The 21,893-nt window shown below is 42.8% G+C and overlaps 1 protein-coding gene across 1 annotated transcript in view; it reads left to right on the forward strand.

Moving 5' to 3' along the window:
* The window catches only part of LOC140714747 (E3 ubiquitin-protein ligase rnf213-alpha-like), a 194,113-nt gene extending 186,305 nt beyond the window's left edge, over positions 1–7,808 (forward strand). Inside the window, exons 64-66 of the mRNA XM_073026278.1 lie at positions 522–611; positions 3,302–3,480; positions 7,176–7,808. Coding sequence (XP_072882379.1) covers positions 522–611; positions 3,302–3,480; positions 7,176–7,341 — 435 coding nt within the window. The 3' untranslated portion in view covers positions 7,342–7,808. The remainder of the gene's footprint in view (positions 1–521; positions 612–3,301; positions 3,481–7,175) is intronic.
* The last annotated feature ends 14,085 nt before the right edge of the window (positions 7,809–21,893 follow it).

A 21,893-nucleotide genomic window follows, 5' to 3' on the forward strand; every position in this document is an offset into this window, starting at 1 on the left:
GATTAAAATTGAGATGCCCATCCAACACCAGCAAAATATGATGAGCTGATAATTCATCTAATTCAGGATTTTCCAACCTGGGGTCAACAGACCCCTCGATTAATAGTAGGGGTCCGTGGCATAAAAAAGGTTGTGAACCCCTAACCTAATGTAAGTTGGGGATATTTAACACAGACACTTACTTCTGTATTATAATGGTGCATTAAATTGGTAAGTGTTGAGATTTCACATAAATCAAAAATTTGCCTCTGAGCTTTGCTAATCATCCAGCAAAGTCCCTTTTCTGCTCTTCCTGAGAACAACATTGAGAATAACGCCTTGTAAAATGCAGAATTCCTGGGGACCCAATGTGCTTGTGTTTCTAAATGACATACTATTTGCACTTCATGTTAGTGAAGCAGGCATGCTCAAGTATAATGATTTGTGTTGTTTAAAAATATTCATATGAAATACTTGGATTGTATGGTGAACAGAATTAAATATTTTTGTACATGTTATTTTTTTCTGTTATTTTGTTCCAGACATTGAGACGATGCAACCTGAAGCACATCCAAGCACTCTGGCAGCTCCTTTCTGCAAGAAAATCAGAATGTTCACTTCATTTGAATAGGGTATGAATGGATTAGCACTAATTAGCGTGTGTGGCTTTTGTAGCATGGGTGATATTTATTACCCTTTTCCTGTCCCCCAAAAAATGAATGATCAGAATTCTATACCTCCTGCACTTGTTTTCCATCAGGACCTGAATTGAAAATTCTTATATTTTCACACGTTATCGTCCAAAGATTGGCAACAAAGAAGTGAAATGAGATGCTGTGAGAGTTTAACAGGCATCAAGATTCTATTCTATTCTATTTTGGCCACAATTTGCAAATAGTTTTAATACATCTTTGTTAACTTCAGTTACCTTTGTTGAAAGAGGATGTGGATCTTGGCTGATGCTTTAGAAGTTAGCTTGCTGTAGGTGAATAGAATAGATAAATGTTGAATTCAATACCAGAGCTTTTTTAAATTGTCTGTTGGATGGTTTTGCCTTTCCTGGGCATTTTTGTAGCTCACTCATCAATGTATCAGTGTAGTTACATAATTCTAAGTGGCTGTGGATATTTCATTATTCTTCCACTACAGTTGGCCCTCCTTATCCATGGGTTGCGCATGCATGGATTCAACCAACCATGGATCAGGAAAACCCGGAAGTTCTCTTTCCCACACTCGTTGTTTGAGCATTGTTCGCCTCAAGTCTTGTGTTCAGACTTTTTTTTCTTGTCATTATTCCCTAAACAATACAGTATAACAACTATTCATATGGCATTTACATTGTATTAGGTATTATAAGTAATCTGGAGATGATTTAAAGTACAGTATACAGGAGGATGTGCGTGGGTTATATGCAAATACTACGCCATTTTATATAAGGGACTTGAGCATCCGTGTTTTTCGGTATCTGCAAGGGGTCCCGGAACCAATCCCCCGCGGATAAGGAGGGCCGACTGTATAAAAAAGACCCAGATTCACACCTGAAATGATGGTAAAACAGCCAGCATTAATATTATCAACAGACACAAAATGCTGGAGGAACTCAGCAGACAAGCTAGCACCTATGGAAAAAGGTAAACAGTGGGCATTTCTGGACGAGACCCTTCATCCATCCTGATGAAGAGTCTCGACCCTAAACATCAACTGTTTACTCTTTACCATTGATGCTGCCTGGCCTGCTGAGTTCCTCCAGCATTTTGTGTCTGTTGCTTGGATTTCCGGTATCTGCAGATTTTTATCTTGTTTGGGAATGTTAATATAATGATGGCTATTAAAATTAAAGTGCATATTAAGTAGCTCAAGTTAGAAGCTGATATTGATTTCCTGCTTCTCTACAAGGTATTTTTTTGCAACTTTGCCAAGAGCTGTTGTGTGAATTGCGTAAATACCAGCTGTCTATATTTTTGTTTCAAAATACACTGAAAATGTTACAGTGCTAGCAGGACCTCACGTACTAGGAAACTATTTTTTACACTAATAGTAATTGCCTCTGATAGATATCTCAGAATATGATGGAGTTTTAAAAAATATTTTATGCCTTTGGTTCTGTTTTTCATCTTAAGCTCATGTTTGTGACCCAAGTTGAATTTCACTTTCTGTGAGTTCAGGAAAAATACTGAAGCACACTGGTTATTTTCTGTCTCCAATCTATAGGAGTTCTTCATTGTGATTGGCTGCTTAGTCAACCTAACAACAATATTGTTGTGCGGCAAGAATCCCCTTGCACTGACAGCAGATAGCATTTGGTGTTTGAAAAGGAGATGCCCACACCCTAGAGATCACACAATCTTTTGGATTCAATTTGGTTAATGCCTTAGCTCACTGAAAAATCTGGCCTTGAAATGTATTTGTTTTTAGTTGATTGCTGATTGAGTTGTTGAAACAATGTGGTGTAATCACTAAAGAGAAAAATGCCTGAAAACAGACAATATACTAAGCTACTCACTTCCCATCTCTTGATTCACGGTTTCAGTATGTCCACAGTCTGGAACTCCAGAGAAGCGGTTTTAAATATCTCTCCACGGAGGCAAAATTAGACAGTGCCTGAAGGCATGCTTCTTAATGGCCCTGTAATAAAGCTAAAAACTGGGAGAACTAAATATCAATCCTATTCTGGAAATGTCAATCATATTCCCAGCAAAGGTTAATAGTTAAATAAATGGTTATGGGATAAAATACAAGATAATAATTTGTGAACGAATACACATAATATTTTCACAATTATTACAAATAAATAAGAGGACTTGAGTGTGATTACAATCAGAAATCCAGATTCTAGGGTTCAGGAAACATCTCAATTTTTTAAAACTAAATTTTGTTTACAGTATTGGATAACATTGATCTTCAGCCGTGAAAGTAGCAAGCTGTCTTCAGTGGTAGTTGAAGAATAGCGTGATGGACAGGAGTTTCTTTAAATAGGAAAGGGGGGCTTTCACACTGTCATTTCCTGATGCTCTGCTACAAGGTTGACAGTGTAAATATAATAAGTATAAATTTGTCACAGTTAATTCATTATTTGACTGGTTGCAGTGCTGCGGACCAGTCAGTTTATACCAGTATCAATGTTGAATGATTAAAAATGAATGCTGCAGTTCATGTTATGAAAATGAATGATATAATAGTGTTCATATTTGCTCAAATATAACATCATAACGAGCAGTAAAGTATTGATTCCCCGGAGGACAATATCTTTCTTGGGTTCAGAGTAAAAAAAAATCCCAATTAAACTATATTCTTCATTTTTTTTAAATTCATGTGTTTTCAGGATCCTTTCTCAGGGATTAATCATCAATATAAAGAAACCCTCAATGAGGAAGAAAAGAAACAATTACGTGCCTTCTTCATCCGAACAAGTGTAGATCCTTTTATACTGGAATTGCATGAACTGCTGACTCTCAGATGTAAAAATGTTCAGTCGTCAGAATCCTTTAACCCAACTTGGAGGTAGGAACACTTGTTATAAAACATATGCTTGCATATATGTAATGTTATTACAGCGCCAGTGACCCGGTTTCAATTCTGCCACTGTCTGTAAGGAGTATATACCACCTGAGTTTCCTCTGGATGCTTCAATTTCCTCTCACATTCCAAAAACATTTGGGTTAGAGTATTAATTGATCATGTGGATGTAATTGGGCAGCATGGGTTCATGCTGATACCATACTTTATCGCTAAGTAAAAATAAAATTAAATACAGCACATCATTGGGTTAGTTTTTAGTGTATAGCTTTGCCTCTCTGTAACCTCTGCAGTACTATGATCCTCCACCTCTAATCTTTCATTGGATGGAGGTGTAGCTGACTCGGCCAATGTTTTATGTCCATCCCTAACTGACCTTGAATAGTTTCCTGGACTATGATGAGGATTCAGGTAAGAGTCATATAAAATTATGGGAGGTCTGCAGAGTGGATAACAGGAAGCCATTCCGACTGAAGCGAATTGAGAATGAATGAGGAACTATATATTTATGCAGACTGTATTTGGAATCTGGAATGTACTGTCTAGTTGGCAGGTTTCATTATGACCTTCAAGAGAGAATTGGTTAAATATATGTTGAAGAGAAACCTTAGAAAGCCATGGAACTCCTGTGTTGCCTTGTAAAGAGCTGGCTCAGATATGATGGTTCAAATTTTCTGTGTTGTAACCTTATTTCTATTCTTATTAAATCTACCTGGTCATGATAGGTTTCAAAATTTGGCTCATTATCCTTTGGTGAACATTTGATATATTGATATATCAGTTTTTATCAATACCTATTTGAATCATAACATCTGAACTAGAGTCTTTGAAGTCAAACATTTTGAAACAGTAGCCCAAAGTTTGGTAAAAGTGAAAGAGTTGACTATTTTCTAAATGGAGAGAAAATACAAAAAATGAGGTGCAAAGTGACTTGGGAATCACAGTGCAGGATTCTCTGAAGGTTAATTCGCAGGTTGAGTCTGTGGTAAGGAAAGTAAATGCAATGTTAGCATTCATTTCAAGAGGACTAGAATATAAAAACAAGGATGTAATGTTGAAATTTTATAAAGCACTGGTGGTGAGGCCTCACTTGGAGTATTGTGAGCAGTTTGGGCCTCTTATCTCAGAAAGGATTTCTTGAAATTAGAGAGGGTTCAAAGGAGGTTCACGAAAATGATTTCAGAATTAAATGCCTTGTCATATGAAAAGCATTTGATGGCTCTGGGTATTTATTCACTGGAAATCAGACGAATGAAGGGTAACCTCATTGAAACCTATCGAATGGTGAAAGGCCTTGATAGAGTGGATGTGGAAAGGATGTTTTCTATGGTGGGAGAGTCTAAATCCAGATGACAGAGCCTCAAAATACACGGACGTCCTTTTAGAACAGAAATGAGGAATTTCTTTAGCCAGAGAGTGGTGAATCTGTAGAATTCTTTGCCATATCAGCTGTGGAGACCAATTCCTTATGTATATTCAAGCCCAAGGTTGATAGATTCTTGATGATTAGGACATGCATGAAGTGATATGGGGAGAAAGCAGGAGATTGGGGCTGAGAGGAAAATTGGATCAGCCATGATGAAATGTTGGAGCAGACTCAGTGGGCTAAATGGCCTAATTTTGTCCCTATAGCTTTTGATCTGTGTTAGTTACATAATTATATTATCTAATTATGACTGGTGACTATTGCAAGGTTCTTGAAGAGTGGTATCCATACTTGTTGTCTTCCTCCAGAATACAACTATCATTCAGGTCTGCACATTTCTTTAAACATTCAGACCAGCCATGACTGATCTTCAAGGTATCAGCACTTTCAAAACATCTATCAATCCCTCATGGCCTTTCAAGCCATACCATAATGATATTACTTTTCCCTGGAAAAGAATGCATGCTGTTCATTCTGAGCTTTCAACAATGTGTTTAACTGCTTTTCAATACTCTCCTTTACAACCCATATCCAACCTTCATCATGTATTTCTTCCAGAGGAAATATTTTGGATGCTGTTGACAAAAATGTTTGTAACGAATAGCAAACTGCCTGATGTGCCAATGCCTGTAGGAGCTAACAGGTGCTGGCCATTCTGTTTCCCAACTCCTGGAACCCACAGGGAGGGTGGCACTTCTTAGCTCATGGCCCAAGCTTCGCAAGGTAGAAGGACAGGATAGGAGACCATCGTTGAGCCACAGCGATTGTCTCAAGTTCAGGTGGTGGCGAAGTCAGCCAGCCACAAGTTGCATAGGCCCTCTTGGTGACAGAAAACACCTTGTCATCCTTTCTCACTAGAGCCCAAAAGCCTTTGAGCGGAGAGCCAGCCAGAGCCGACCTCACCTCGCCTGGTAGGTGTTGCAGGAAAAGCTCTCTGAAGATGAAATAAGGCTGATGTCCACCAAGGAGGGATAGCATGTAGGCCATCAACTCCAAAGGCTTGGAGTCACCCAAGCCGGGCAGTGAGAGGAGCCGACGGGCACACTCAGTTTCAGAAAGTTCAAAAGTCTCTAAAAGGAGTCGTTTAAGGGTCTCGTACCTACCGACTTCCGAGGGGTTGGGCGGTGCTGTAGGACGCGCATCACTCTGATCACCATAGAGCTGTCTAACGTTGCGGCAACTCGATAATATTTCGTGTCATCTTGCAAGATTCCCCACACTGTGAACTGGACCTCTGCCTGAGTGAACCAAATGGCGGCATGTTCCTGCTTGAATTCAGGGAGCTTGCAAGCAACGGCATTATCAGTCATGATTGTAAAACCTGAGCAAAATCACTCCAGAATCAGGGTCACCAATGTAGGAGTGTCAAAAAAATTCGACACAAGTGTAATTACTTCTAATGTACACTTACTGAAACAGCCAACAAATGGCAAAGTCGTGTGTGTGTGTGTATATATAAAAGCAAACAACTATATATAAGAAAAATCCCCGCCCCCAAAATGTAATAACATACAACATAATGTAACATACATGGCGAACTTAATCCTTAACAGTCTGGGTGAATTCTGCCTAATGAAATTAAGGAGTCCCTATAACGCAAACATTTATTTGAATTTTATTTTGTTAAGAATTGTTTGATATGAGTTGCATTGTTCCAAGATATAACAGACAGCTGATATCCACCAAATGTTCACCTTTTTTGTAAACCAGTACTGATATAGTTAACAAGTGTAATACAATTTGAAGCTTGCCTTGATTAGTTAAAGGAGGTCCTATCCTCAATAGCTAGGGCATTATGAAGCCATTTTGAAGGAAGCGCAGGATAACTTCTGATGAATCTTGAGAAGAAGTAGGAGTGAAGTCAAAATGACAGAGTAGATGCTGCAGGAAATACACTATAGGTGAAGGTAATAAGAAAACATTAGAAATCAATATCCTACCACAATAGCATTATAACAAAACTTCTTTCAATAAAACATTTATAAATTGGGGAATACCTGTGCTAAAATGGAACAACTTGTCTTGCTCTGTCAATGGTCTCTTAAAAGCATTTGTCTTAATAAGAAGCAGTGGCTCCTCTTTCATCTCTTCAATTATAAAACAATCCGAATGCCTGTGATCCACACTATTCGATTATCAAAAGTTTGAAATGATGTTGATGGCTTTAAATTTGAAGAGAAGACAGGAGCCACTGCTTCTTAGTTGAAACCAACTTGAAATGATTAAGAATCATGATAATTCATTATTTTTCCAGCTTGAAAATGTCGCTCGGATTATTTATGGAAACGAAGGAAGTGGATAATCTGCCAGAACTTGAAGAGAGTTTCCCAGAAGCAATTTCGATGTCAAAGAGTGTGGAGACCTGGAAAGCAGCTGTAGCTTTCAAACGGGAACAATCACAGTTTACAAGAAAAATTTGAAGATCCACAGTATTAATAGTTTACTTCTGCTTAAAAATAGGATCTTGTAAAAAGGGATATTTTATTGGTGGTTATGATATAAATGTTTCTACCAATCATTGAAATAGTGATTTATGGAGAACTTCCAGATATAACTTGTATTATCTGGAGCAGATCTTTGATATTTACAGATTACAAATTATGTTAAAAATGCATCCATTTATTACTTACCTCAGTGCCCAATACACTTTTGATCAACCTCTATAATACATTGTGAAGTTTTATTTTAAAATGTCAAGCAGACATCACAGTGCCTTTCTGCCTATCAAAGCAAGCTGCTTAAAAATGGCTTCTATAATGAAAGTGATTTGACAAATGCTTTTTCTTTGTTTACAAGATTTACTAGATTTTTCATTCATTGCTTTAAGTTTACTTGCTGTAAGATTCAACTGAATCTGAATGTAATCTGAAATAAAGATTATACAGTATTCAATTTTGCCATGCTCTTTGTAAATAAGACATTATCAGGTTGTACTGGAAACAATATCATTTTCAAAGAGGGAATATCTGTGGTAGAATGGAAAAGAGGCAAGAGTAACATCAACACGAGAAATATTGAAGATGCTGAAAATCCGAAAGAACTCAGCAGGTCAGGTAGCATTGACATATTGGGCTATGACTCTTCTTCAGGACTGAGAAAGAAGGGGGAAGAAGCCAGAATAAAAAGATGGGGGGAGGGGAAGGAGGATAGCTGGAAGGTGATAGGTAAAGCCAGGTGGGTGGGAAAGGTGAAGGGTTGGAGAAGAAGGAATCTGATAGGAGAGTGGTCTATAGGAGAATGGGAAAGAGGAGGGGACCCAGGGGAAGTAATAGAAAGGTAAGAAGAGATAAAAGATCAGTGTGGGGAATAGAGGAGCGGGGGTGGAAAGTATTTATCAGAAGGAGAAATGGATGTTCATGCTATCAGGTTAGAGGCTACTCAGACAGAATACAAGGTGTTGCTCCTCCACCCTGAGGTGGACCTCATTTTGCCACAAGAGGAGCCATGGAATGGAAACGGGAATCAAAATTAAAATATTTGGTCACTGGGAAGTTCTGCTTTAAGTGGATAGTGCGGCAGTGTCCCCCAATTTATGATGGGTCTTGCCAATGTAGGGGAGGCCATGTTGGAGCACTGGCCACATTAGACAACCCCAGCAGAATCCATGGGTGAAGTGTTGCCTCACCTGGAAGGACTGCCTGGGGCCCTGAATGGAGATGTTTGGGCAGGTGTAGCACTTAGGCTGCTTGGGGGTTAAGTGCAAGGAGGGAGATTAGTAAGGTGGGGAAGGGGAGTAAAGATATGTTTCGTGGTAGGATCCCTTTGGAGATGTCAGAAGTTGCGTGGAATAATGTGTTGGGTGCAGAGGCTGATGGTGATAGGTAAGGACAAGAGGAACCCTATCACTGTTAAGGTGGCGGGAAGATGGGGTGAGCATGTATGTACAGGAATGGAGGAGATGCAGGTGAGGGCAGTATGAACAGTGGAGGGAGGGAAACCTTTAAAGAAGGGGGACATTTCTGATGTGGAACAGAAAGCTGCATCTTGGGAACAGATGATGCAGAGCTGAAGAAACTGAGAAAAGGGAATAGCATTTTTGAAGGAGACTTGGCGAGAAACTTCAGTAACAATGGTGGGCAGAGTCTGCTGAATAAGCACATCTGGGAAAGATTTAAATCAAATTGCCAGAAGAAAGAAGAGGAGGGGCGGGGGGCAAGCAATGCTGGGACTGTGAGATAACAGGGTTGGAGTGGCAAGTCATTGGAAATTGTTGAATTTGGTGTTGAGTCTGATGAATTTACAAATAATGTGCCTGGCCCAAAGAGAGGGTGCTGTTCCGACAGCTAAGCGTCAACTTCTAGTGGACGGTGCAGGAAGCCAAAAGCAGAGGGAGTGAAATGAAGTGGCAGGGAACAGAAAGCACTGGGTCACTTGCAGACTGAACAGACATAAGTTGCAAAGAAGTAACTTGATCTGTGGTGTCCCCAACCTTAAAAGAGTGTATGCTTTAGATATAAAACAGGCACGTACAAACGAGGGGGATCAGGAAAGTAGGGTGGAACAGCTTGCTGGATGACTAACGCTGCAGCAGTTATAAAAGACATTGTAGGGTTCATAATAAGAGAAGCAAGTTGAATAAAGAAATTGCAGGAGGGGATAGCTGCTATAGACCAGTCAACCAAATATCTGGACACAGTGGCCCCATAAAACTTAACAGTATCATTATTAATCATAGTAACTTATGGGCTAATAGTCAAAATCAAAATAGACTTGTTTAGTATATTGAACAAATTTATATATAGTTTTTGTTACTGAATATGATAATGGCAAGGCAGCTCACCTGATGGAATGTGCATCCTTTACCATGTGGAAAGTTAAAGAAGTTTAATTGTCTATCACCCATACATGAAGACAGCCGAACAAAACAGTGTTACTCCAGGGCCAAGGTACAAAGCACAGTATCAACAGTCATACATAGCACAGGGCACGTTTTCCACATATATATAGCTAGGGTGCCTAAGACTTTTTGCACTTTACTGTATGTGTCAATGTGGAGCAGAGAGCAAGTTTGTAAATCTGGCAGGAGCAAAGGATTTTGGAAATGGTGAGGGTGTGGGACTGGTGGCAGACAAGAATTGCGAGGGGCTGCTGGTGACATGGGTGCAGACACACCTAGCCCAGAGACACCAGTCAAGGTAATTTGATTTCAAATAATTGGTTTATTGATCATTAAAGGATGTCTCCCTCGTGGTTCCTGCTCCCTCTCTTCTCCCTTTCTCTTTTCCCATCATTATTCCCCTCTCCTTGCCCCCTTCCCACTCTCAGTCTACAATAGACACCCATATCAGAAGCAGATTTATCATCACTCACATGAAACCCCTTTTTACTGGGCATCTGTAGAAATGGCTCGTTAGTCCCTCGCTAACAGCAGTTCAACTTCACGGTGAGGAAACACACCTTTCTCAGGGTTCATACGTCTAGGGTGTATACAATTTTGGTCCCACCAAATCCATGAGATTGGGCTGTCTCATCCACCCAAACCCCAGTTTCTGTGAATGCTCCGTGATTTACTGCTCCCTGTAATCGCCCATTGGCATGAAATAACAGATCGTACACTGCATATAATTACCAAGAAAGTAAATTTATGAATGTTAACTAAAGAGCTAAAAATAAAAGACTGAAATAAACAAAAAGGGCCCATTATAATAAAACAGTCAAATGTGCACAGGTTGGAGCTCAAATCTTCCAAAAGCCATATTCACCGGTCCTCATAGACGTCTGCTCCTTGGGTTCCACTGAATTGCCTTTCCCACTGGATCAAATCCTACAGCAGTTTCTCTCCAGTGTCTTCTCTCCCCACCTCCCACTGAACAAAGACCATGATGCACCTCAGTGTTCGTCACAAAAACCTGCTCCCAGTTCCATTCTCCTGATTGAGTGACACACATTCCTAAGCATCTCTTATCTTTAGCATAACCCAAACACTGCCAGCAGAGCAGTCTGTTTCTGCAGAAAGACCTTTATATGAAATACCCTACAACATCAGCAGTACAACCTTTGTCAATGCATTCACTCTTCCCCCATCAAAGATAGTCGTATCCTCATTACTTTGAAATTTATCTACCCCTCATTAGTAACACAATTTTCAAAGGAATTTCATGATGTCAAGACCCCCAATTCATTTGTAAATGGTCGTGATATTTCGCACTAAAGGGATAGGCGCAACATTCTGTTCCCCCAGTGCAACATGGGCCAGCCTATCTGGGAGTTTCCTAACTCTCTGAGACCTCCTTATCCCATCTACTACTTCACTTGAAGATACTCCTTGGGATCTTTCCTGACTACGTGGAGAGGCCTCCCCTGTTTGTCACTCAGAGCTTCTGTCTCTTGGCTGAGCTCAGCTTCATTCCCAGTTACTTTAGAGCTCAGCCTCCCCTCATTGTCCAGCCACAAGCCTGCCTGTCCACTAAGCCCACTTGGCTGGCGTCTGTCTGCAATACACACGGCAACTGGGAGTTTGCAAAAGCCAACACAGGCGCTTTCGTCAGCAGCTCCTTCAGCAACTGAAAGGTCTCTTAACATTTTGCATCCTATCTTGCTCCAAAAGGCTCTGAAGGGCTATGATAAACTTTACCATCTTCTCCTTTTGTCCTCCCGTTCTTCCCCAAGGGAGGGTAACTGCACAGAAGCTGATTCAAAGGGTGACTCACTTTAGAGTAGTCCTTCACCAACCTCCGATAGTACCCATAGAATCCAAGGAATGAGCACATTCTTGGACCTGGGCCATGTGGTCACCACCTTTATCTTTGACGGATCCATAGCTACTCCAATCTGTGACATTATGTACCCAACGTAGTTGATGGACATCTTGCAGAACTGGCATTTGTCCTGTGACAGTTTTAACCCTTTAGCTTTCAGGCAGCCTAACACCTTCAGTGTCTCACCTCATGCTCTTCCAGGTGGACCTGAACATTATGAGATCATCCAGGTACACCAGCACCTCAAGCAAGTTCATACCCCAACAGTTTTCTCCATGACATGCTGGAAAGTAGCGGGGCTCCTGATAATCTGTGGGGCATCCTTTCAAACTGAAAGAATTGAAGTGCACATATGAATTCTGTCTTCTCCTTGTCAGCTTCACTCATGGTTATCTGATAATACCCACTCTTTAGGTCCAGTACACTGAACCACTTCGCTCCACTCAGGCAGACTAGTGCATCCTCGATCTGCAGAACTGGTCAGGGGCTGTACATCAGTTCAGTGTCCAATAGTCAACATACATTTGTACCTTCCCATTCTTCTTCCTCACCACCACTATGGGTGACTCATAGAGACTCCTGGACTCAGTGATAATCCCAGCTTCCTTCAGCTTCCACACATGTTACCGAACGTCCTCCATCTTACTGAGACCTTTCTCTGAAAGGGGTATCTTCCATCACTCAGGTGGTGTGGCAAGTATTCTTGGAACAACACACATCAAACGCATCAGTAGAAAAGACATCTTCGAACTTCAACATCTTCCCTGTCAGTCTCCTTTCCCAACCTCCAGGTGCCAGGAGTCACCAAAGTTGAATGACTTGGCTGGCAATTTTCCCTTTCCAGGAGACGATTTATCTCCTGCTTGTCTCACAGGAAAACTATACATTACAGTCACCGGAAAAATGTGTGCCATCGGCATTCCCTGCCTGAGGGTGGCCTCCCTCTCTGAGATAGTCCTGACAATCTCTGTCATCCTGTTTCCCTGTACAACCAATGGCTTCTGCAGTTCGGGCCTCACCAGTACCCCGGCAAGTAAGCATGACTCCTCTTCGTGGTCTTCCGGAGCATCCACCAGGAGGGCCTCAGCATCAGGCATTCAGGGAAATTTGGTGTTTCCTATCACTCTAGCTACTTCCCCAGGTCGTAATACAACGGGCTTGGACTGGGTGTACCACACAGTTCCTCGTTTATACTCATCATCCAGCCTAGAATGGGCCTACACTTCCTCAAAAGCATCTCTGAACACAGGGTGAATAGACAAGGTTTCAAGAAAAATCTCTCTCATTTCCTCCTTGCAGGCTCCCACTAGCCTCCTCATAATAGAAGTATTTGTTTCTCAAGAATTAAAGCTTTACCCTTCTTGACCAGGTCTGGACAAAACAACACTAATGCATCAAGGACCTCAACTACTCCCATATCTGCCTCCGAAAACTGCAGTTTCAACGACAAGTAACCATCACATGGGTAGTCATCAGTACTAAGACCCCAGAGCTCTTGGGCACTGAGTGGTGTCAATGGTAAATGCATCAAATCCCAGTTGTGGAACGATCTGTACAGCAGAGTAACCTGAAAACTTGTGTCAAATATGTCTATAGCATAAATATCCTCGATCCATAGGGATACGCTGGAGATTGGCCTCACTAAGCCTTCGGAAACAGAGTTTTCCAGTTTAGAGTTTTCCTTGATACATTGATTAAAACGTGCTCTCCCCCGAGATGCCAAGCAGTTCCCTCACTGGATCTCTCCAAAATTTCCTGACTTCCCCTTCTGTTTAAGTAACTGTGGGCTCACTTTCCAAAGGTTTTCCGGTCCTTCACACTCCCACCTGAGGTGTTCCTCCTCACCACAGTTGTAACAGACAATACCACTCGCTCCGCTTTTCCAGGGACCCCGTTAAACAGCAGCCCTCTGCTTATTAGTTCGTTCCGTCAGTGGGTCCAACTCCCTACTGGCTTTGTCTTGTTTGGTGATACCTCAGCTCTAAAATCTTTGATGAACTCCTGTAACAGCCCCGCCTGTGGGACAGGGTTACTTCGGCAACAGGGGCTATTACTGAGGACTATGGCTTGCTGATGGAAGCCTTCCCCTCCTCCACCATGTTTTCTTCCTCTCATACTTCTCTGATCAGCTCACCAAACAAGGGAGAGGTCATGTCTTATGGGACATGCCCTGTGACTATGCACCCTTTTCCATTTTTCCAACCTTAATTGATTCACCTCAGCCAGTTGAATGGCTCCTTTATGCTGCAAGCAACTAAGCTCTCTCTTGAGCAGAAAAATATAGGCAGGAAGTTTCTCCCCTTTCTCCTGAAACAAGCTTCTAAACCCTATCATTAGCTCCATTGAGCTTCCCATTGGGCCAAAAACACTTTCTAGCACTGACATGTAGCCCGTGGAAGTAGCAAACAGGTTCTCTGTCTTTAAGGACCTCTGCTTCAGCAGCCAGACCTTTCAGGTTTTCTACCAGTCGCTGTCTTTTCACATTATCAGGGCACTGTCACTCATCCAACATCTCAGAGGTCAACTCTGCGCAAGTCTCGTATTCCTCCTCCCCATCGGGGGTGGGCTTTACTCTGAATAACATTTTCAGCCAATGATAACTTTGACTCTCCGCCGGTGCACTTTGTTATTTATCCGCCAGGGTCGTAAGGGCTGATGCCAACTCAGAATTTTCTCCCCTCACTGGAGGACTCATTAGAACTTCCACATCAGATCCCCTCTTTCTGCAGAAACAAGAGCAACCTGTCTTTAAAGTCTCCACCCTCAGCTATGGGAAACTTGTCTTTCAATTTTGCACCCTCGCCCACACACCCTTCTTCTCTGAAAGTATGGACGGCCCATGACTCCTCCTCTCCGGGTACTCCGGGTACCAGGCAGATCCACTCCCATTATGTCAGTGCTAGTCTGAACTAAAACGAAATCTTCGCTCATTGTTTTGTCAAACTGTCGCTCCATGATCATAACTTTTCCTAATTCTCTAACAGTACTTAAAACCCTAATCAATGACTCATCTGGGCTGTGGATATCCACCCCATTCAGAACACAAGCATTAGTAATGGACAATCATTTTGAATCGTACCAACACTCAGTCCCTGCAGCATCCATAGGAATGTATCTCATTTTCCCGGACAACAGTTTAACACAGGCTGAAACACAAAACCGCTTAATCAATTCTTAGGGTAATCACACCACGTTCAATGAATTCAATGAAACCCCTTTTTACTAGGCATCTCTAGAAATGGCTTGTTAGCATCTCGCTAACAGCCACTGGACTCCACATTGTATGCCTAGGGCATATAGGACTTTGGTCCCACCAACTCCGTGAGACTGGGATGTCTCGCCCACCCATACCTCAGTTTCTGTGCATGCTGTGTGATACACTGCTCCCTGCAATTGCTCATCAGCATAAAATTAGATCGCACACTGCATATAAGTATAAAGGAAGTATAATTATAAATCAGGGGTGTCAAACTCATTTTAGGTCACGGGCCGGATTGAGCAAAATGCAGCTTCATGTGGGCCGGATCAGTCGGACGCGTGCGAACGCAGCTTTCGTTGCCTCCGTTTTTTCAGCCTACTCTCATGTGTCTCAGTCTCTGCTATAACTACAAAGTGTTTCACTTTACAAATTCCGTTTCTTATGAAGAAGACTGCCGAATAAACACTAAAAACCCTGAAAACCTGGTACCTGAATAAACTCAGCATTAGCCATATCATACGCCATAGGCGCTTCGATTACTGGGGCCAGCTTTAATAGTAATTAGATATTATCTCACGGGCCAAAGATAATTCCACCGCGGGCTGGATTTGGCCCGCGGGCCTTGAGTTTGACATATATGTTATAAATGTTAACTTAACCAAAGAGTTAGTAAAGAAAAAAAGAAAAAAGCAAAAAGAGCCCATTATAATTGAACAGTGAAATGTGCACAAATTGGAGCTCAAATCTTCCAAAAGCCATATTTACCAACCCTTGGTAGAGCTTTGCACCATGGGGTCAGTCGTTGCATTTTCCACCGGATTGAATCCTACGGCTGGTTTTCTCCAGCATCTTCTCTCTGCATCTCCAGGCGAAAAAAGACCTCAACCCACCTCAGTGTTTGTCACAAAAACTTGCTCCCAGTTCCACTATCCTGATTGGGTGACACATATTCCTAAGAGTCCCTTATCTTTAATGCAACCCAAACAATGCCAGCAGAACACACTGCTTCTACAGAAAGACCATTATATGAAATACCCTACAACATCAGCAGTAAAACCTTTACCAGGGCATTACACACGTATGCCGTGACTTTTTTTGTGGCAGCAGTACAGTGCAATACATAAAATTACTGCAATACTGTGCAAATGTCTGAGGCACCTGATGCACCGTCAATAACTCTTGGAGACGCGAGGCGAGATATAGGCTTTTATTGGCTGGAAGAAAGAACAAGCAGCAAGGGACCACCACACAACATCCTGGAGACTGAGGAAGGGGCTGTGTCTCCAATCGCCTTTATACTGGGGTCCATGGGAGGAGCCACAGGAGCAGTCAGCGGGGGGGGGGGGGCGTGTCCAGACAGGTATGTGTAGTTCACCACAGCACCCTAGCTCAATATCTCTCTCGAGTCCAGCATGGATGCTGTGCCACAACGCTGGTGGAGCACCCAACCCCCTAGGCAGCTGCAAACAGGCACCACCGCGGCTTGAGGCCTAGCTACAACCGAGGCCACGCAGCTGCCCCGCCGTCCACCCCTGCCATTTTCCAACAGATCAATGAATTGGACTTGCACACCTCCAATGTCCAACTGAGTCTTGCAATCACAGGAAAAGCAACTTTTTTGTATTTGCACAGTTTGTTGTTATTTTTCACATTGGTTGAACGCCCAAGTTGGTGTAGACTTTCATTGATTGTATCTGGATTTATTGTGTTTACCCACAAGAAAATGCATCGCAGGTTTGTATATGGCGACATATATGTACTTTGATAATAAATTTACTTTGAACTGCTCAAAAAGTGAAATACTTTTCGAGGATAAAACAATGTTGTAATACAGTTAGGATGCAGCAGATGGCAGTAGAACCACACGCAGAAGCTTGAAAACAGCAGTTGCAGTTCCTCACTAATTATCTCTCTCCAGGCACAGATCCCTGCCCATTCACCTCCATGCAGGGTCCCAAACACTTCACCTGCGTATCTGCTGGGGTTGTCTTTCGAATCCGGTGCTCCTGATGCGGCCTCCTCTACGTTGGCAAGACCCATTGTAAATTGGGGAGCAGCTTTGTTGAGTCCCTCCACTTCACCTGTTAAAAGTGGAACTTTTAATTCTGATTCCCATTCCCATATATCTGTCCATAGTCTCCTCTTGTGCCACAATGAGGCATCTCTCAGGGTAGAGGAGCAGCACCTTGTGTTCATCTGGGTAGCCATAACCTTCTCCTTCTGGTAAATAAAAATTCCTTTCATTTCCCCTCTTCTTCTATTCCAACTCTAGCCTCTTACCTCTTCTCTCCTGCCTATCACCTCTTCCTTCCCTTTCTCCTATGGTCCACTCTCCTCTCCTAACAGATTTCTTCATCTCCATCCCTTTACCTTTCCTGCCCACCTATTTCTTTCTAACGAGTCCTCCTTCCCCTCTCCCCATGTTTTTGTTCTGGCATCTTCCCCCTTCCTGATGGATGGTCTCGGCCTGACCTGCTGAGTTCCTCCTGCACTTTGTGTGTGTTGCAGTTGAAACCCTTCCTGGATTTCCAGCATCTGCAAAATCTCTTTGTGTTTACAACATTCAATGTGGATTGTTAACATGGATGTTTCAGATTTTCAGCATCTGCAGTTTTTTGTTCAAACATTTAATAAGTTTGGAGTTTTACTGTGTTTTTATTTTGGCTTTAGTAATTCACATACATTTCCAAAAAGTAATTTTGTGAAAAGATTTTAAAGGGAGATCTTTCTTTAATTCCCCTTACAGCATTCGTGCCTTGACTACTTTCTTCTCCATCTGCTGGAAACTTTGTACATTCAGTGATCACTTTGTTAATTACAGGAGTGGAACCTGGTATAGTCTACTGCTGCTGCAGCCCATGGTGTGACGTGTTGTGCATTCAGAGATGCTCTTCTGCACACCAGCGTTGTAATGCACGGTTATTTGAGTTACTGTCGGTTTGAACCAGTCTGGCCATTCTCCTCTGACCGGCTCACAAGGTGTAGCACCCGCTTAACCGCACCACCCACCCCCTGGATCAGGGTCACGTGAAGCCATGGGAGCAGGTGGTGGATGGTCGTATGAGCAGCTGGTCCATATCACAAGTCCTGGTTATGTGACCACTGACGCCAGGCAGACAATCTCTAACGACTGGGGTCACCCATCTTGTAAAGACATTGGCCAGAGGAAGGCAGTGGCAAACCACTTCTGTAGAAAAATTTGCCAAGAACGATCATGGTCATGGAAAGACCACGATCGCCCAGGTCATATGGCACGGCACATAATGATGATGTCATATGACGCAGCACACAATGATGTTGATGACGTCGGGTTTGTAGGGCTTTGACAGTAAACCTGCTGATATGAAGCAACAAACAATCTGCTGGAAGAACTCAGTGGGGCAAGCAGCATCTGTGGGAGGAAATATCGACGTTTGGGGTCAAACCCTACTTCAGGACTGAGAGTACACAGGCAGAATCAGAAATGGATTTATCAGCAAATTGTGAAATTTGTTGTCTTCTGGCAGCAGTCCACAGCAGGACATAAAATTACTGTAAGTTACAATAAATAAATATGAAAATAATGTGGCAGAGCTAATGGATTGTTGCGAAATCTGATGGCAGGCATGCAGTGGATGTGGAGAGATTGTTTCCTGTGGCGGGAGACTCTAGAACCAGAGGGCATGGCCTGAGAATAGAAATATAGAGGAATTTCTTAGCCAGAGAGTGGTGAATCTATGAAATTCATTGCCACAGGTGGCTGTGCAGGCCAAGTCTTGACGTATATTTAAGACAGAGATTGATAGATCCTTGATTAGTCAGGGCACGAAGGGATATGGGGAGGGAGGCAGGACACTGGGGCTGAGAGGGAAAATGGATCAGCTATGACGAAATGGTAAAGCAGACTCAATGGACTAATTCTGCTCCTATGTCTTATAGTCTTATGGAGGGGAAGAAGCTGTTCCTAAAATGTAGAGTGTGGGTCCTGTACCTCCAATCATCAATTTCTTTCCCCTCACAGATGCTGCTCGACCTGCTGGGTTCCGGCAGACAGATTGTTGCTCCAGATTCCGACATTTGTATTCCAAGGTTAAAGTCCAAAGTAAATATATTATCAAAGAACATATATGTCACCATATACAACCCTGAGATCCATTTTCTTGTGGGAATACACAGTAATACAAGAAACACAATAGAATCAATGATAGACACAAAATACTCCGCAGATGCTGGGGTCTAAGCAACTCACACAACACGCTGGAGGAACTCAGCAGGTCGGGCAGCATCCGTGGAAATGAGCAGTCAATGTTTTGGGCTGAGACTCTTCGTCAGGACTGAAGAGGGAGGGGGCAGGGGCCCTATATAGAAGGTGGGGGAGGGTGGTAAGGAGAAGGCTGGTAGGTGCCAGGTGAAAAACTAGTAAGATCAAGAGGTGGGGGAATCAATGATAGACCACCCCAGCTGGACAGACAACAACCAGTGTGCAAAGGACAACAAACAGCAAATACATAAAGAAAGAGAGAAAACAAAAGAATTGAAATAATAAATAAACAAGTAATAAATATTGAGAACGTTAGATGAAGAGTCCTTGAAAGTGAGTCCATAGGTTGTGGGAACAGTTCAGCGATGGGGCGAGTGAAGTTATCCCCTCCGGTCCAGGAGCCTGATGGTTGAGGAATAATTACTGTTCCTGAACCTGGTGGTGTGGGTCCTGAGGCTCCTGTACCTTCTTCCTGATGGCAGCAGTGAGAAGAGAGCATGGTCTGGACCCTGATGAAAGATGCCGCTTTCTTGCGACGTGCTCCATGTAGATGTGCTCGGTGGAGGGAGGGCTCAAGATTGTTTATTGTCATTCTTCAGTACGTGAGTGTCAAGACAAAGGAAGTGGTTGTTGCTCCAGATCCACTGCAGCATATAAAACCACAGTAAGACAATAAATATAAAAGCAATCGTATAAAACACAATGGACAAGTAATTGGTGAGAGTGGTTGAATATACATAAGGTTACCTCATCAGAATCAGATTTAAAATCACCAGCATACGTCGTGAAATGTGTTAACATTATGGCAATGGTACAATGGAAAACATGATAAATAAATATAGAGAAAAGCCTGAGTTATCTTAAGTATCTATATGCCTATTAAATAGTTAAAATAAGTAGTTCAAAAAACAAATTAAAAAGTAGCCTCCAACCTGATGGCATGAACATTGACTTCTCTAACTTCCGTTAATGCCCCTCCTCCCCTTCTTACCCCATCCCTGACATTTTTAGTTGTTTGCCTGTTCTCCAACTTCCTCTGGTGCTCCCCCCCCTTTCTTTCTCCTGAGGCCCCCCGTCTCATGATCCTTTCCCTTCTCCAGCTCTGTATCACTTTCGCCAATCACCTTTCCAGCTCTTAGCTTCATCCCACCCCCTCCAGTCTTCTCCTATCATTTCGCATTTCCCCCTCCCCCCACTACTTTAAAATCTCTTACTATCTTTCCTTTCGGTTAGTCCTGACGAAGGGTCTCGGCCCGAAATGTCAACAGCGCTTCTCCCTATAGATGATGCCTGGCCTGCTGTGTTCCACCAGCATTTTGTGTGTGTTGTTGTTTAAAAAAGTAGTCTGATAGTTTTCATGGATTCAATGTCCATTTAGAAATCGGACGGCAGAGGGGAAGAAGCTGTTCCTCAGCTGCAGAGTGTGTGCCTTCAGGCTTCTGTACCTCCTTCCCAATGGCAACAGTGTGAAGAGGGCATCTTCTGGGTGGCGGGAATCCTTAATGATGGACGCCGCCTTTCTAAGGCACTGCTCCTTGAAGATATCTTGGATACTACGGAGGCTGATACCCATGATGGAGCTGACTAATTTTACATGTTTCTGCAGCTTAGTTTGATCTTGTGCAGTAGGCACCCCCTCCCCTTTCGAGATGGTGATGCAGCCAGTCAGAATGCTCTCCACGGTACGTTTGTAGAAGTTTTTGAGTGTCTTAGTTGACAGACAAATCTCCTAATGAAACATAGCCACGGTCTTGTCTTCTTTGTAGCTGCATCAATATGTTGCATCCAAATTAAGACCTCAGAGATACTGACACCTAGGATATTGACATTCAGAGATATTGACATCAGTCTATACACAAAGACTGTTTGTAAGTACTTAAAGTGACACTAATTGCAGGAGTATCTGTACATAAGGTGACAGACAGGTAATAATATTGACAAAGGGACTGTTGACAAGAGGAAGGGCAGGTGCAAACACAGGACAGAGACCGTGTCAATATAGGCATGAGGTGTGGGGTATAGGTATGAGGTAAACTTGTAAAGACCAACTGCAGAAGTATTTAGGCCCTGATCACCCAGCTACCGTTGCAGTGGCTGGGGCACGTGATAAAGATGCCCCCATGTCGGCTACCCCGCAGAGTGTTATACGGCCAGCTACATCATGGTCGACGCTCAGCTGGAGGGCTGAAGAAGTGCTATAAGGATCAGATGAAGAATGCTTTAAGGAAGTGCAAGATCAGACCTGAGGACCTGGAGGATGTTGCTGCTGACCGTAACACTTGGCGACAGCTGTGTAGGGACGGGGTTCGTACTCTGGAGATGGAAAGAACAACCAGAAGACAGCAGAAGAAAGCCAGGAGAAATAGAGCCATGGTTGCCATCACTACCACATATACATGTCCTACCTGCAATAGAGCTTGTGGGTCTGGGATAGGACTGCATAGTCATCAAAGATCTCACCATTAAATGAGTGGATGTTGTCATTAGATTCGGATGGACAACCGAAGAATAAGTATGAAGTGCGAAGTGTCAGTGGATGGGTTATTGATGCTGAAGGGATGTAGGGAAGAGCGACTGATGTGATTTTGTGGTGGCGGGGGGATGAGAGGGGGTCCAGTTGAACTCATGTGGCTTGTTTTGAAGGTATACATGCTTTTGAACGGTTGCACTTTGAAACAAAACAAAGCTTGACTATTCTTAAGGTGGATCGACCATTTGATGCGGAGATTCTGTGGTTTGCAGTGCATGTACATAAGAGGGCCTCGCCCATATCACCAGCTGCAACAGCAACCCAACCTCCCGGAAAGGGAGACGCGGAGCCTGTTGCGCATGCGC

The sequence above is a fragment of the Hemitrygon akajei genome, chromosome 22 (assembly GCF_048418815.1).
Source record: "Hemitrygon akajei chromosome 22, sHemAka1.3, whole genome shotgun sequence".
NCBI lineage: Eukaryota > Metazoa > Chordata > Chondrichthyes > Myliobatiformes > Dasyatidae > Hemitrygon > Hemitrygon akajei.